Genomic DNA, 17,435 nt, shown 5'->3' with positions numbered 1-17,435 from the left:
CCTGGTGCCCTGAACACCAGTCTGGCATTCAGACCACCTTCATCACACAACTCGCACCAGCTGGCACGGAAAAGAAAAAGCAGAGCAGCATGGGTATTTGAAGACCAAGGACTCCAGAGGCCTGACACGGCTGACGCGGAGCCAGTCCCGTTCTGCAGGATGCTACTCTCGCAGACAGCTCCTGGTGTGGCCAGAGGGGGCTTCAGACAGCAAGGGGGCTGTGTCTGCTATTCAGAGACCTTCTGTGGGGCTGGAGTAAAAGGATCCTTCAGCCACTCACCCCACTGAGAGCTGGCAGAGCGATATACCTCCATACTTGCAGGAAACGACGTGTGACTTAGCCTTTTATTAAAAATTTTTAATGTTTATTATTTATGTTTGAGAGACAGAGAAACAGAGCGCAAGCAGGGGAGGGGCCGAGAGAGAGGGACACAGATGCCAAAGCAGGCTCCAGGCCCGAGCTGTCAGCACAGAGCCCGACGCGGGGCTCAAACCCACGAACCACGAGATCAAGACCTGAGCCGAAGTCGACGCTTAACTGACTGAGCCACCCAGGAGCCCCAGCCTATCTTTTATGAGCTCAGAGCAGGAGTCTCATTTTCATGGGATTCCATGAAAACAGTCTATTACCCTGACAAGTGGAATCAATCCATCAATAAGATACATGCATTGTGTCCTGCTTATTTACTGTGGTAGACTGACTGCAAAAACAGCCCAAGTCTCCACCCTCTCCGTATCACAGACGTTCTGCAGTGGGGCTCCGCAGCTCCTCCCTCAATTGGTGCAGGATTCCCAATCCCATTCACCTGGCCAGGTCATGTGACTTGCTCTGGCCAACAGAACGCTGTAGAAGAGAACAACGTTCCATTCCTTTCCAGGGTTTAGGCCTCACAGGGCTGTGCTCTTAGCCTGTCTTGGAACTCATCCACCACGAGGACAGCCTGGACTGGCCCGTTGGAGGACCAAAGACCAGGGGGAGAAAGGGGAGCATCTCTGATGAGGGCAGTACAGATTAGCCAGCATCCAGTGGACGCCCAGATGACCCCAGATGCATGAGCGAGTCCAAGTGAGATCAGCCAAGCCTGGCACGCCTCAGCAGAGCCGTCCCATCAACCTGTAGGCTGGCGTATACATGGCTATTATTCGAAGCCCTACTTTTTAGGGCCTGGGGAGACAGGGGTCAACCAACAAGTCACAACTTGCTTCACCAACTTTCTCAGGACGGGAGGATGCAGAAAAAGGTTAGCCCCCACAAGTTTCACTAATATTTATGATTTGCTGGGCAGTAACAGGATTGAAGCAGTTCCATGGGAAACAGTCACTATGTCTTCTTTTTTTCTTTTTTTGTAATTTTTTAAAGTTTATTTTGAGAAAGAGAGAGCAGGAGATGGTGTGAGTGGGGGAGGGGCAGAGAGAGAGGGACAGAGAGACTCCCAAGCAGGCTCTGCACTGTTGGCACAGAGCCCAATGCAGGGCTTGAACTCATGACTTGAGCTGAAGTCAAGAGTCAGATGCTTAACTGAGTCACCTGGGCGCCCCAAATAGTCACTGTTTCTCATTGGAGGGCTGGAGACTGCAAAGGCTCAGAACATGGCTAAAAGAACACAAGCTTGGCATCAGCCATCAGGGTCAGAATCTGCACCCTAGCATATACATCCTCTGTGGAAAAGTCACTCTCCCGCACAGGTGCTCACTGGTATAGACTCCAGACCAGATCAATTTCATAGGAGACAGGGTGATCCTGGCGCCCTAAAGAATATTATTACTGAAGGGCCAGAGCCTTGTCCATAAATGACTAACAGGACAGTATGAGTGTCTCTGGTGCATAGAAATCTTTACAAACGGGGCCCAGTTTCTTCCCTAAAAGGTCTAAATAATTCCTCTTTCTGGCGGGCTATCCTGACTTTCCTTAATGAATGCTGCCCCCTACAGCATATGTGTTAAATATATATATATATACATATATATATATATATATATATATATATATACACACATTTACATATATATACATTTATATATATATATACACACATTTATATATATATATATATATATATATATATATATATATACACACACAGACATACATACATTTAAATAACTCTCCCTGAAGATATTTGTATCTGGCTCTTCTGAGAAGAGGACACGGGAATGAATCCAAGTGTTAACTGATCGAAACCACCCCTGAACAACTTCTCACTCAGTAGCCACAACTTCTTTTACATGGTAGAGATCCTGGCCTGTGGCCTCTTTGATGGCCTCACAGTACGAGCTTTGCGAGTTCTAGACAACTTATCTGAAGTTACAGGAGAGATCTTTCCCAACTGTGTGAATGGAGGGAAAGAAGTCATCATAAACTGTACACAAGTCATTGCCTACATAAAATGCAACTTCTTTTGTTCAGCACAGAAACGAACCCCAGAATGGAAGCAGCACCATCCAGAATAAAATGTTGTTTTGGAAGGAATGAATACCTTCAAAGGAACCAACCCAAAGGCGAGCCTTTGTGAACGCTGATCAACCACGATGGATACGTGTCATTATTAGGCCTTTTCAGAACCATATCACCTCTAAAATCATACCAACTCTACCCTTTGCCTAAGATAATCAAATCCTGTATCGGCCAGGGATTTTAGAGAATATTTATCCCAGTCCATTTGCTAATACAGGAAACCCCACCTTTAGTAACGTCGGTGAGGGACGATCTAGCCTCTGTTTCTGTTTCTATGAGGTCAGGAAACTCTCTACTCCCATGATGAGACTCTGTTCAACTGTGAGAAGAAAAATGTGAATAAGTTCTTTTTGAAATTTTGCACCAAAAGTTTGAGTCCCTGTGATTTTTTTACTTCTCCTGTGACCAGAGAGAGAAAAAATAGCTGGCCCAAGATACAGACTTTCATTTATTTTTTTATTGTTTTTTTAAATTTTTTTAGTGTTTTTGAGAGAAAGAGCAAGCGAGCACAAACAGGGGAGGGGCACAGAGAGAGAGAGAGAGAGAGAGAGAGAGAGAGAGAGAGATACAGAATCTGAAGTAGGCTCCAGGATCTGAGATGTTAGCACAGAGCCCCACATGGGGCTCAAACCCATGAGATTTGAGACCATGACCTGAGCCGAAGTCAGACGCTTGACCCACCAGCCACCCAGGTGCCCCTTAAATTGTTTTTATGTTTCTTTATTATTTTTTGAGAGAGACACAGAGCATGAGTGGGGGAGGAGCAGAGAGAGAGGGAGACACAGAATCTGAAACAGGCTCCAGGCTCTGAGCTGTCAGCACAGAGCCCGACGTGGGGCACGAACCCATGAATCGCAAGATCATGACCTGAGCCAAAGTCAAACGCTTAACTGACTGAGCCACCCAGGCACCCTTAGACTTTCATTTCTAAAAGGAAAATGACCTCTCTTCACAAAACTGTTTACTAAAACATCCTTTATTTCTAAACTCTGGATGAGAGTGGCTGCTCTGTGCAAAGTAGACCCCTGCAGACTTCTCTGGGTGTCACCCCAATGAGGCTCTACCTAACGCACAGAATTGGCTTCATCTCTCCTTTATTCTCCCTCTTAGCACCTTATCGTCTTCGTAAAAGCACTTAACACAGGACTTGGTGGAGAGGAACGTATGTTATTAGTCTTTGGGAAAAAAAGCAGTTGACACAAAATGTCATGAGATTATTTGTGGTTTAATATTGGTCTCTTCCACCAGACCCTAAGTTCCACGAGGGCAAAGATGACATTATCGACTTTTTCGCTTTTGAGTAATTAGCATGAGGCTGGATATGTAGAGGGCACCCAATAATGTGCTGAACTGAGTTTCAAGTACATGAGTGCATAAAAGAAGGGAGACTCATGTACTCCACACTGTACAGTCGGGTCGGCATGATTAAAAGTAAAGCCACATCTAGCAGAACTTTTCCTGTAGCAAAAATCAACCAGTGCCTTCATAGATCCTTATTCTTAGGGCTAAATTGGATTCTTAAATCCACCAGCTGGTGGCTGCTGAAGGGGGCGGACGGCCCTGCGAAGATGAGTTTAGCTTGGGCCTGCTGTCAGCTCCTGACCGTGCCGCACGAGACTGGTCGCGTCCAGAACGTGGCTTTTCTTCCCTTCGCACACGTTCTCTCAAATGAGGAAGCAAATGTGGGGAGGCCTTGTCCGGAAGAAAACACCTAGACGATGTCAAGTCATTATCCTCCCAGAGTGCTCTGAGAGCGCCAGGCAGGACACCAAGGCTCTACCCGGAGACACGATACAGAACCTGGGCAGTAGGGGGCAGCAGAGACCCAATGTCTGGACTGCCCTGAGGCAAGCTTTTTTTGTAAAACTGCTTTACCCATGGTGAGTTATTACAAGTCACCGATTCCCACCTCCATTTCATATTTCATAAAAATGCCGTGCTTCTCTCATTTTGAAAATGGCAAAGAGAGCATTAGGTGTTGAGGGGCCTTCCTTATTTACCTTTGTTCTCACAAGGCAAGCAGGCCAGGCCGTGGATTTCCAGCAGCAGCTAGTGTCTATCCACAAAGTTCCGACAGCCTTGCTCACCGCACGAATCAACGTGACTGCAGCTAAAGATTCATGACAGGAGCTCCTAGGACACTAAGCACGTAAACTGTGACCACAGTGCCTTGGCATAAACCACTCTGCAGCATGACCACTAACATGGCACGACGCCTGCAGATCGCCTGTGCGTCACGCCTACGGTATGGCTGCATGGGGACCGCTGTCTTGGAAACAAACATTCTCCAGGTGACCCCCTCATTCGTCATTCTCATCAGGGGAAGACAGGTTCCCTAGCATATGTGCTACGTGTTGGAATCCTAATGAAACACACACTGGCAGAATTGTGAAGGCAGGCTATGGTGCAGAAACGGGCATTTTATCCATGAGGTTCATTTAAGCCCCAGAATGCCAAGACCTCAACACAGAGAGAAGCCACGCACGCATGCACAAGCGACTCCCTGTCGAGTTGCTACGCCAGCTGCCGAGTTTATTGTTCAGGAGCTCTCCCCTCGTTCTGACCGGCCTTCTGTTCTTGTCCGTTTGATCAGCACAGTGTTCCTTCTGTGTGTCGTGAACACGGGCCACTTGCGCCCAGAGAAAAGTTAAGCGCATTTATCCCAAAATGTATTTATTTCCTCGTGCTCATCAACTTTGTCAAATACTTAAATATTTAAAAAGAACATTTAAAGGAATGACAGCAAGGCCCTGGCTGCAGATGAGACCTGGATAAAAAAGGACGATGAGAGCACCAAGAAACATAAATACTTTCCCCTACCAATGATCCTTGAAATTAAATTGAATTCACGTCTGTGTGACGCTTGCCACATAGCAGATGGAAGCAAAAGAAACGCGGAGATTTATCATCCGAAGATCAGAAGCACATCAACGAGCCATCTTCCATTCCTGACACAAGCTAATCAAATAGATACTTCATCTCCTGAAATGATTTATTTTTCTCTCTCCTTTACTCATTCTTCCTGTTACAACAGGCCAGGTTTATTGTATTTTAGAAACAGGACACACAGCAGAGAGCCATAAGCTCACACGTTGGCTTCGAAACACATCCATATTTAGAGGAAAGCAAACATGGTTATATCTGTCGTCTTCTCCGTGAAAAAGGATGGCTTTAGCATTAAAGGTTATTAATTTCCCACGTTAGAAGGACTGATGCACCTTCTCTGAAGGCCCTTCTGAATTACACAGTAGATCAAGAAAATGGCTCCCAAAGGTCGCCAGAGAGACTCTACCAGAAACGATTTCTTTCACCTTCAAGTCTGACTTTAATTTGATGCTCCAGCTAAGAACAGCAGCTAGGATGGACTTTGGCTAGGAAGCTTTACTAGTGTTCATCCTTCCCTCTGAATAGGGCAGTGCCCTGGTAAAGTAACATCAAGCTCTTCAAGCGCCAAGTAGGGAAAGAACCAGAAGATGATTCTCCAATCGGAGAAAGGGTGGGCTGACTTTCCCCCCCAAAACACTTCTTTGCAGCACACTACCTCTGCTACCGTACCGAGACCCCCACAGTGACGCTCCCTTTTTCATATTTCTAGGCTAAGTATGGGATCAAAATCCTTTTCCTTTGTTTTCTATTAGCTCAGCTGACACAAGGGAATACTGAAGATTTTTTTTTTTTTAATTACAATAAGAATTCCACTACAGATTAGTGAGGCAATGGAACGAAGCCAAAAGAAGGTATGAAGACCCAAACAAGGAGGTAAGTTCACCCAGTATAAGTTACGGGCGCTGAGAATAAGTTTAAATATATGTACAGCAAAACGTATATGCAAATTTGAATGGTTTCCCATTTACTGGGCTCCTGCTGCACGCCAGGCATTAGTCTGGGGGTCTCACTACATTATCTCTATTCCCTACAACAACACGCTACAAACAGGCTGCTGGGAATGGAAGGGCAGCTGGAGGGCGGCATGCCCTTTCAAAGGTGACCCAGAAGTCCTCCCTAGGAGAGGGGTTCTCAAACTTCACTGCTGTAAGAATATCAGGGGTAGAAAACGTGGATTTCCAGGCTCATTCAGAAATCTGACTTAGAAGGACTAGGTTTGCAAAGCCTTGGGATTTGTGTTTCTAGCAATTACTCAAAGGATGCTGGTATCCACGATCCATTAATCACACCCTGAGAGACAACACTTCAGAGTCTTGAGTGTACTGTCCCACCGGATCATGGGACTTGAGCTGTGCCCTTTAGACTTAACAGAGACCTACCACACTGTCCCTTCTTGGATTTGCATATGGGCAATTTACATACAGTGTGTCAGAGTGGAACAATATTACTGTTTAAGGTGTTATTTGGGAGACTGGTACCACGTGTTTAGGACTTTTCATCTATTCAGTTAGACAATGTCAATCCTTTGTTTAGAACAAAAGGAAACTGGTGTGAAATACAAACTAAAACAATGAAACCTGCGTTTGCCAAAGAGCGGTTGACCTCCACCTGCCCTGCTTGTGAAAGGGCACCATTAACAGACAGCAAATGAACGGACTCTACCACGTTTCGAACACTCAGAGCTCAGCAATTTTTTCACACCATGCAACGAAACCCACAAGGTCAATAAGCTCCAGCTATCGGGAAACAAGAAGTCATAATACTTCATAGCTAGATGTCTGCAATCGGTAGAGGCAACAAAGACAAAACGTGAATTGTGCTATGCAAAAAAAGAGAATCCTTCACATCTGACTTTCTACCATCATTTGGGCTAGGGCAGACTGATGCCACTCCACAGATAAATCAACTGGATCTCTGAGAGGTAAGCTGACCTACTGTGGGAGAAGGATTGACAAAATCTCTTCCCCTTCTGCATGAGAATTTAACCTTCAGTTTACCTTGTAACTCTGTTCCCCTGGAAACTTGATAAAGATAGAATGCCAGCTATGTTACTAAGCAACACTGCTCCTGGTAAAAATGACCCTTGGTAGTTAAACCACATCTGGACTGAGAAGAGCTATAAATGGAGTATAAACACCTCTTGGGGGACACCATCATTTTAGGTTTCTCTAAGTACTGTGACTACTAATCAGACCTCATCCTTGCAGGAACCGTAGAAGTTAGTTGGGCATACTGTGTATTTACGAGAGATCTTGGCTCCCACGGAGCATGTGGCCTTTATGCTAGAGTGACTCTTGCACCTGCCCTGTGGGAGTCTTGTAGCCTCACACCTCAGTGGTCCCATAGGTGGGAGGAGGCAGCGACAGCATCTGGGTGGCTATGCAGCAAACCCCTGGTACAGGACCATGCCTATGGAAGAGAAACACTTCCCCTGCCAGCAACCTGTGATTCCTGTCTACATCCTGAGGAGGACAGTGCCATGTGGGGTTCATGGTGGTCCTAAGGGGGATCCTGAGCAGATGCCCCGGTGAGCACTACACTTGCCCCAAAAGCCACACTTCTGGGAAGTATTGGAAGGCCAGAGCTCAAAAGCAATTGTCTGCTTCAGTGTAAAGTCTTTCTTTGTTCATTTGCAGGCTCTAAACCTTCCCCTACTTTCCCAAGATAACTATATTCTGGCCCAAGAGACTGGCGCAGCTTCTCAAATACTTGCTAGGCTTTTTTTTCCTCCCAGTGCCAGGTGTGAGGTCGCTTTTCGATGGTCACTTTTAATTCATCCTGCTTGCCCAGCCTCAACAGCTGATCTAACAGTTCACTGATTCCATTTCCAGATGATCCCCCCTGAGACTCCTTTAAATTCAGCGATAACTCCTCAGTTCAAATCTTTAAACTGGCTTTTTTTTTTTTCTTAGCCCTCAGACAATTAAGGCTTCTGCTCAGAGGGTCAAGGCGACCTCACGGTTGATTCCCAACCAGAGAGGACGGAGCATGGACAGGCATGCGAGCTCTCCCTGGTCCAGGACTGCCTTGCAACTGCTGGGGTCTCCTGATGGCCAAGGGAGGCTTCACTCCACCGCTGAAATGATCTTGTAGACATTTCCCTCTACAGGTCTTCCATAGGACAAAAGTTTATTAACACAGTGACCCCAGCAGATGTCCTGTTGGATTAACACCTGGACCCAAACAGTGGGATGAGTCACTCCTTCCCAGCCTCCCGCTCTCTTTCCGTGAAAATTTGGAGCTAGAAATCACTGCACATGCTGTCACTCCTCGGAAGTCCTCCTGGAGCCTTCCTGACTAAGCCCCTCTTTTTCCTCATGGCTTTGAAGGAATCTCTCTTACAGGACTTGTGAGCACCCCCCCCCCCCCGCCCCTGGGGTTGTGAGCCCTGGAAACTCTGAATCTGTGTCTCAGTCCCTTCAGTCAATGTGACAAGCCCAAGGCTGGACATAAGCAGTGACAAGATGAACAAATGAAAGAAACAACCTGAAACGGGAACACCCAACCGTATGCTTTTCTGTGTGATGTGGACCACTGAATTAATCCCATGTAACCTGTAATTTTATGCCAAAATCCTGGTTAATGGCAGGCCATGGGCAACTTCTTCACAGTTCTCTCTCCCAATCATTAACTCAAATAAATAACTTACTTTGCCAACCATAAAGTGACAAGTTTACAGAGATTCTAAATCAATGGCTCCAGTGTTACTCAGACAAGACATAGTGCTGAAGGCTATAAAACTCTGTCTCCACCCCTGTCTGGCTCTTCTTTTCTACTCATGACAGCAGAGAGTGAACAAGAGGGAGAAAATGACATAGGATGAAGACCAGGGGAGGGAACCTATGCAAAAGCACTTAGAGGGCTCCCATTAGACAAGGCCAAGGGGCCAGGGAAAACGAGCATTCATACCTCACAGTGGCTTAGGGACGGATGACCTCAGACTCACTTTACAGAAGGGGAAACCGAGGCCCAGAGAAATTAAGCATTTTTTAAAAAAATTTTTTTAATGTTTATTTATTTTTGAGACAGAGACAGAGCTCGGGCGGGGAGGGTCAGAGAGAGAGAGGGAGACACAGAATCCGAATCAGGCTCCAGGCTCCGAGCTGTCAGCACAGAGCCCGATGAGGGGCTTGAACCCACAGACGGTGAGATCATGGCCTGAGCGGAAGTCGGATGCCCAACCGATTGAGCCATCCAGGCACCCCGAGAAATTAAGCATCTTGAGTGAGGCCACACTGGTTGGCAGACAGCTTGATCTCAAACCCAAGTGCTTTCTGTACATGCCAAAGTCTGATCATGTCACTAGTCATAACTCATAGCAAGGCGGCAGTTAAAAGGGCCAGTTGTTAGCAAAGGATCTTGTTATTTCAGCTTACTGTAACCCGCCTCATTTCAAAGGCAGTATTTTTTGTCCAAGAGAGTGAAAACAAGTGCGTAGGGAAACTGACCTCTCACACGTTGCTGATGGGAACAGACGTAGGTATAACCTTTTGGAAGCAAAATCTGGCAACGTTAAAACACCTGCAAAATGTGTATACCCTTAAATGAAATGGTATACACATGCAAAAAAGACATGAGGATGTTAATTTCAGTACTATTTATAATATCACAGAATTAGGGGTGGCTCAGCCGGTTAAGCGTCTGACTTTAGCTCAGGTCATGATCTCACAGTTCGTGAGTTCGAGCCCCGCGTCGGGCTCTGTGCTGACAGCTCAGAGCCTGGAGCCTACTTCTGATTCTGTATCTCCCTCTCTCTGCGCCTCCCCTGCCCATGCTCTAAGAATAAACAAATATTAAAAAGTTTTTTTTAATTAAAAAAAAAAAGAATTGGAAGCAACCAAAATGAAAGTAGTTAGGAATATTAAGGTGAATTTATGCGATGGAGTCCTATGCAACTATTATAAAGAGAGAATACACTATAAAAAGGTTGTCCATGATTGGTTGATTTTATTTACAAGATTTTAAGTCATATACAATGTATGTCAGAGTGTCTGTGTCCAGAGTTCCTGTAACAATTAAATTATTACTTACAAAGCCCTTAGAACAGTACTTGGCAAATATTAAACAGTAGGGAAAATTTATCAAAATGTGATAGTATATGCATAAATACAGAAGAATATAAGTGATAAACAGGGGCTAATTCTGAGAGCAGGGGTTATGCAGGGTTCTCTTTCAATAAATTTATGCTGTTTAAAAATTTTTTACATGACGATTTTTATCACGAAAATATAATAAACATACACTTTCTCTAAAATGAAGAAAACCATATTATTCAGGAGAGACCATCTTCCATTTGCACAGACTTTAGTTTAGGAATAGTAAATATTTCAAATTCATAGGATGGACCAAATACTTTAGAAATGTATTTGATTTCTGGCAGTGCTAACCCACCCAGAGGATGTAAGTGAGGGGATGGAAGGAAAAGATAATGTCACCAATGTTGAAAATGACAGCTCTTTCCTCTTCCTGAAAAGCTGTGATTCTGGTCTGGAGCCGTAGGGCCAAGGGAGGAAGCGAGGAGCCGCCGTATTCCAGGCCATCCCCCAACAGATCCGCAGGGGAACCTGCTCACAGCATCCCACGGGCCAGGCAAGGTGCCTCACTGCTGCCCCCTGCAGGAGTGAGTGGGGGAAGCCAAAGAGGAACCTAACCACGCTAGTGAAAACTGCCCAACTAGCAGCTTTTCCTACAGGCTAAGGATTTGTAGACTTTCTTCCAAACCTCACAAATTCCTGGGATTTACACACCAACTGTGCACTTGGTCACCTCATGGACTAAGCCAATACAGTGTGTGTGTGTGTGTGTGTGTGTGTGTGTGTGCGTGTGTCCCTAGACTTTTTCCCCACTGTGAAGTATGTTATATATCTATTCTTCTTCTTCTGTTTCACATCTCAGTTGATTGCTCAGTTGAATACTGAAAATATAAGTATTTTCTAGATCTATTACTCTTCTTCTGTTTCACATCTCAGTTGACCAGAACTGAATTCAGCGATGATGGCAGGAAGGCATTCGCTTCTTTGGACGTGATTTTCGGAGAAATCTTTCAGTTATTTCCTCACAAAGGATTAAGTGCTCCGGGGCTTTGGAAAAGCTGCCTGTTATAATTTCCTTTTATTTCTTTTTATCCTTTTAAAAAATCAAGACTAAGTGTTGAAATATTTTTGTCGTATGTTGGAAGAGTAGTGAATTTCTTGTTCCCCTTTCTGGTGGGATCAGATCAACTCCTAGAAGAATCCCTGGTCCAATGGGTCACATGTACAAGCCTACAAATTGGTTTACCTGAGAGAAAATGCCAGCATGCAATGCAATCAGGGCCTGTCCGACTCATAAGACAGCTTCGAGAAGGACAGGTCATGAGATTATATCGTGGACTTTAACTCATCTGAAAGCAGTCCATACCTCAACTACAGCACCCACCACACTGAGCTACAATGTATCTGCTCACTAGTGTGCACCTCTCCAGGACCTGTCAAGATGAGGGATGCTACCCCGAGCACCCGAAAACCTGCTGTGCCTCCCTATGGCCAGGTGGGGGAACCACTTCTCCCCCCACATGGTTCATGCCACATGGAGCTGGCTACCTCATAGGCTGCCGTCAAGGTCAGATTCAACAGAGGACACAGGGACTGTGAGAAAGGAGGAGGAAATACAAAAGCCTCTTTAGGTACAATTGTGCTGTCCCTTTACCTCAGGATGGTGGGGAAAGTATTAGAATAAAAACTACCCGGGTCTGCCGAAGCCTGCTTGACCTAACCTCTCCAGGCTAGGCGAGGGATCATAAATGTACTCTCCCATGCACCTGGAGCCCCGGTCAGTTATTTTTATCATTCTGGGAGGGAATCCTTAGGGGATTTTGTGAGTCCCAGCTCACAAGATATTCTCACACTTACTACCTCGCTCGATCCTCCCAGGAGACAGGACAGAGCTTGAGTTCAAACCCAGGAGTCAAACCTTGATCCGAATTCCAGTGCTCAATTACCAGAGAGGGCAAGTTACTAAATCTCAATTAGCCTCAGTTCTTTTATCTGTAAAATTGGGTTAATGATATTTACCACACAGAATGTTTGTGAAGACCAAGTAACACAGTGAAGTATCCCTGGCAGATGATACTTATTTTTATTTATTTTTTTATTTAGAGAGAGAGAGAGAGAGAGGGAGAGAGCGCACATGCACACATGCGAGGGGAGACGAGGGGCAGAGAGAGAAACAGAATTTTTAGCAGGCTCCATACTCAGTGCAGAGCCCGACGTGGGGCTCGATCCCACAACCCTGGGATCATGACCTGAGCCAAAATCAAGAGTCTGACACTTAACCAACTGAGCCACCCAGGTGCCTCTTAAACACACTTTTAAGAAGACCATACTTTTGAAAGGAACATGTTTGGCTATGGTTGAAGAGGAGAAAAGGAGGGGAGGGGAAGGGGGTGGAAAGAGGGAAGACGACGACAAATGACTTTCTTAAGGCAGGAGCCAAGGGCTGGATCATAAAGAACTTGACTGGTTGAGACCTCCCACTGCTGGCTGCAGAGTTTCCAATGCCCTGATGCAAAACTTTCTGCCATATATAGGTCAGCCATACCAAACCTCCCTTCCTATTTTCTCAAGTATGCTAGCTGAGGGTAGGGCAGAAACCAAGCTCCACTAAATGAAACCATCCCGGGCTAGAGGGTAGGTCCAGGAGCCTTGGATCTCGTTCACAGTGGGAAGGCTGCCCAGGCTCCTAGAACACTTTCAGAGTGGGAGGCAGCTCTCCTGAGTCTCGGGGTAGTTGAGGGGCACATCTAGGACAACTCTTACTGTAGAAAATGCTTCCAAGAGATCTGGGCACATCACCCCCACCAAGAAGTCTAGACCACTTAGCCTGGGAGGAATGAAGGAGGGCTCTGCTTCTGACTGTACAATCTTCTAAGCTCAGTTTCTCCAAGGTCTCACGAGACACAGACTGAAGCAAGCAAATGTTTGTTTCACCATCTTCTGTGCAATAGCCCCCACACAGCTACTCACCTCTTCCCCCATCCTAAGATCTCAGGGCTATGTAGAGCAAAAAGTCATATCCTCTTTTGGTAAAAGTTACATCATCGGAACACTAAGAATAATGTTGCATATTCCTCATATGTAGCCAAGATATTCATTTACACAACCCACATTTCTGCCTTTTTCAAAGGGTGAAAATTCCCTTGTTCTTAACTTCCCTCATATCACTTTTAATGGGTAGAAAGCTTATCAGGTCACAAAACTCACACTCCGAGAACCTTGCATTTCTGGAAAACCATCTACCATACAGCGCACGTTCTGTGACAGTTTACTTTCAAGTTGTAAATGCTATATTGCTTCTCTCTGTAGCCAGGTGTCTTCCGGGCCCCTACTGAAACAAATACTCCTAATTCCTGCTGGCAACCATGAACCTATTTCCACCACTTTATTAATGCCTCTGCTAACAAAGTTCCTGCCAGCCAAGTATGTCCTATGGCCCATGCTATGTGCAACCTTGTTCCCAACCCTAGCAAACTCACCCAAAGGAACCGGATCTGTATACAGGAAAATGCCAGAAAGGACCCTCAAGAAGTTGACTTACCTTTCTCGTGGCTGCTTGGCGGTGGTGGTGGAAGTGGGGAGGTGACCGGTTTGGACTTGTCATAGTTGTTAAAGCTCTGGCTGCGTCGGTTGTTGGCAGTGGCTGACCCTCCCCGTGTTTTGGCTTCACTGCCTGCAGTGGATACCCTTGCAGTAGGACCTGGAAGCCTAAAATGCAAAAGCAACAGGAAAATGGATTCAGTCTCAGGAGAACAGCAGTGTCTCAGAAGAAGGAACTGCAACCATGCAGGAGGTAGAGGAAACCATTCAAGACATTGGGTCTGTGGAGATTTGCCAGTCAAAAAATTCAATGGAACTACCACAAACATCTAGGCTACCAATGACCCCAGCAAAGTCCAACAGCAAAACATGAGTTTTCCTTTGAGCAAAGAGAAATTCTGAAGGAAAAGTAAATGAATATGTTTGCTGATTAAAAAATATAAACTTTATCTTCCTTTTTCTCTTGAATGAGTAATTTTTCAATAGGGCCAAACCATGTCAACTCTAATTCTATCAAGTGTGAAACATAAGGGCCTATTAAGACTTTAAACTTTTTACCTTCTGCACGCATCTCTTCTAGTAGGTATTAATATGGCCATAATCCATATTAATCATGTCATAATCCAGGGTTGCAGTATCAAGAAAATGACGTAATTTATAATAGAGAACCGTTAGCACTCAGGACCCAATACAACTGCAACGAGAAAACTTACGGCCTGGATGAAAACATGTGTTCAGACATACATTCTCCCTCAACACCTGACAACATGTCCCTGTAGGTATTATTTAGAGGCTGAAGCCCAGCTTCTCTGCACAGCAGACAGAAAAAAATCATACGTTCTTTCTGTAGAATAAGCAGGAATCTATTAACCAAAGGACAAACACACACCTTCTCTTAAGTAAAGTACCTCATTTAGAGTGGTTTGGGAAATAAAGTTAGTGGACATTTTTGTAATATGTCTACAGATCTTACGGCCTCCTCCCCAAAGAGTTAAGGGTAAGACTCCCTCAGCATTTTGGGTCAGAGAGTACTAAGCAGGCTGTTTCTAATCGTTAAAAACGGAAAGAGGAACAAATAATGAAATCTTTAGTTATATCTTTCAGCTAAAACCCACTTAGCTGTTTAAAAGCCACTGGAACCTCCGCTGACTAGCAAAAGATCTAGTGAGAAGTCTGAATTTTCAACCCATAAAGCTTTCAACTTTCTCTCCCCATTGCAAATCTGTAAGCGCCAAAGAAGTCTGCAGTCTGGAAGCATTTTAGATATAAGCAGGCGATCACTTTAAACTTTTTTCTTGCTGGCTGAGCAAGAAAGATGGTTGTAGAATAAACAGAGAACATGAGCTGGTGAGAGAAGACTGTAAAATTTATACAGTTAGGAAGGTGGCCCAATTCCCTGACGGGGAGCTAGGAGGGAAGGAAGGGGCTGAGTTCTCTCCCCTAACAAGAGGCAGAGGGAAGTGCACTTTCCACTGCACTAGGATGATTTGCCCCTTTTACCCCATCTTGTTTTGGAGAAAAGATTCACCCCACATAGACAGGCAAAGAGTGGGGTATAAAGCCAGCATCTATATTTGGGTACCAGATGTGACCAGCACAACTGAACAAGGAGGCCCAGCAAGGGGATTTTGGTACCTCTTGGTTCTGCCTTTAATACAAATGGCATCCCGAGAGCCCTCCAGGTCAGTGTTAGCTGAGTACTCAGAGCCAATGGCAGAGCTTCTGCACATACAGACATGGGGTCCTCTGGGCTGGACTCCTTTAACCCAGCTATAGTCTGCAGGAACCTTAATGCCCACAGACAGGCCTAGGAAAGAATTATAGACTTCTTTCAAGATGATGTCACAGCAATAGTATTATGTGGTACAGGGTAACAGGCCACAGCATTCTACTTCAGTAGGGAATTTGCAAGAAGTAGGTAAGCAAAAAGCAACAAGAAGGGAAAACAGGCTTCCTTTTGGAGTTGCTGCAGAGCTCCCACTGCCCCAACTCAGGGCTCTCCAGGGCCTCTATGGAAATAAGATCGATCAAAGCATAGGATGGGATGGGTACAACCTTGAATTGGGTAGGCAATCTGGTCCTCTGTGAGGCAGCATGGAGTAATGGATAAAATAAGGACTTTTTCCACACATAGAACACTGGACCAGTCTTGTAATTTCTCCAAGATTCATGTTCCAGGTCAGATAACTTTGGAATAATAATAAACTATCCAATGGGATAGTTGTTCATTTGAAATGGGGCTTAATGTCGGGCCTGTTGTGAGTATTCAATTCATGTTAGTTTCCCCTTCTCATCCTCTCTGTTGAGTATAAACTTATAAATGAGTTGGGCATTGTCATAAAGGAAACACGCTTTGGTACAAAAAAGAATCAGACAAAATAATGAAGGAAATTGATGGATCTAGATGAAAGCATCAGAAGAAAGCAGATAAAAATCAACACACACAAGACAGAGATCTACATTTTCAAAGAGGTAAGCCAGGCTTTGGCAGATGGTACTTATTTCCCTAAGAAACATTCCAGAAGAGAAACTGCTCTATGGAGGAACATTCCAAAAGAGGAAGATCTATGACTAAGACCTTCTACTTAGGGCATCTCCGAGCCATCTGTAGGCCCCATTCCCCACAGTGAAACATTCCTGGTCTTGGATCAATAAGCTAGTTCTGGTCTCTCCTGGGTCGTCATCATCAGATTCCCTTCACTGGGTCAGGACCTAGAGGTACACCTTGGATGAGAGTGGCATAGCCATCAAGCGGCTACAGGGTTGAACCAAGTTTTCTGGGACTTCAAGAAGGACTTCTTGAAGGCTTTGAGGGCAGCTGACAAGGAAAAGAATGGTTGGCACATACTTAGCAAGGGCCACCACAAAGTTCAAGCCAACTCATGTCATCTTCTACCCCCATCACTTTTACACTGTAGTCAGCTCAGCAACCTGAACTTGACCAAATGGGAAGACGGGGTGGAGACCAAGTAATTTCTTCCAAGTTTCAGTGGGTGTCTATGACAACACAATGCTTTACAATGTGAGTTGTGAATGGGCTTGAGTAGTTGCTTGCTCCAAAGCAAGCCTCCTCCATCCCTCTGAAATTTTCAACAAAGTCTGCCTGAGACACAAAGGCCATGAATGTGTGGTGGGTAGGAAGTAAGAAAAAAGGCTTCTTTGGATCCACCCATGAGGGAACCAAAATATTCTTTGATTGTGAGTCAATCTACCAAATTGATTCAGGCTGAATTATAAGTATAGGATTTCAAATGTTTCACTTCAAAGACAATGCTGACCTTGAGGACCTAAGGTACATGAGCAATCACTGGGGCATGACTTTCTGCAGGTTGAAGAAGAGTTTTCCACGGTGTGAATGTTTATGCCCCCCTTCACATTCAGATGTTGAAATCCTAATGTCTAGCGTGGTGGTGTTAGGACGTGGGGGACTTTGGGAGGTGATCAGGTCATTACACAGAGCCCTCATGAATGAAATTAATGACCTTATAAAAGACAGTCCAGAATGCTGGCTGGCCCCAGGT

General features: G+C 45.2%; 1 protein-coding gene across 3 annotated transcripts in view; it reads right to left on the bottom strand.

Moving 5' to 3' along the window:
* Positions 1-17,435, bottom strand: part of NAV2 (neuron navigator 2) — a 399,317-nt gene that overhangs the window by 198,620 nt on the left and 183,262 nt on the right. For all 3 annotated transcript variants that reach the window (XM_047071097.1, XM_047071099.1, XM_047071098.1), the window contains one exon: positions 13,916-14,082. In XM_047071097.1, coding sequence (XP_046927053.1) covers positions 13,916-14,082 — 167 coding nt within the window. The remainder of the gene's footprint in view (positions 1-13,915; positions 14,083-17,435) is intronic.

This window comes from Lynx rufus, unplaced genomic scaffold, assembly GCF_022079265.1.
Source record: "Lynx rufus isolate CCGP_SWC_20201006 ecotype Redwood Valley unplaced genomic scaffold, mLynRuf1.p SCAF_9, whole genome shotgun sequence".
Lineage (NCBI taxonomy): Eukaryota > Metazoa > Chordata > Mammalia > Carnivora > Felidae > Lynx > Lynx rufus.
Note: the sequence above shows the minus strand (reverse complement) of the source record. Positions and strands in the feature narration are given on the sequence as shown.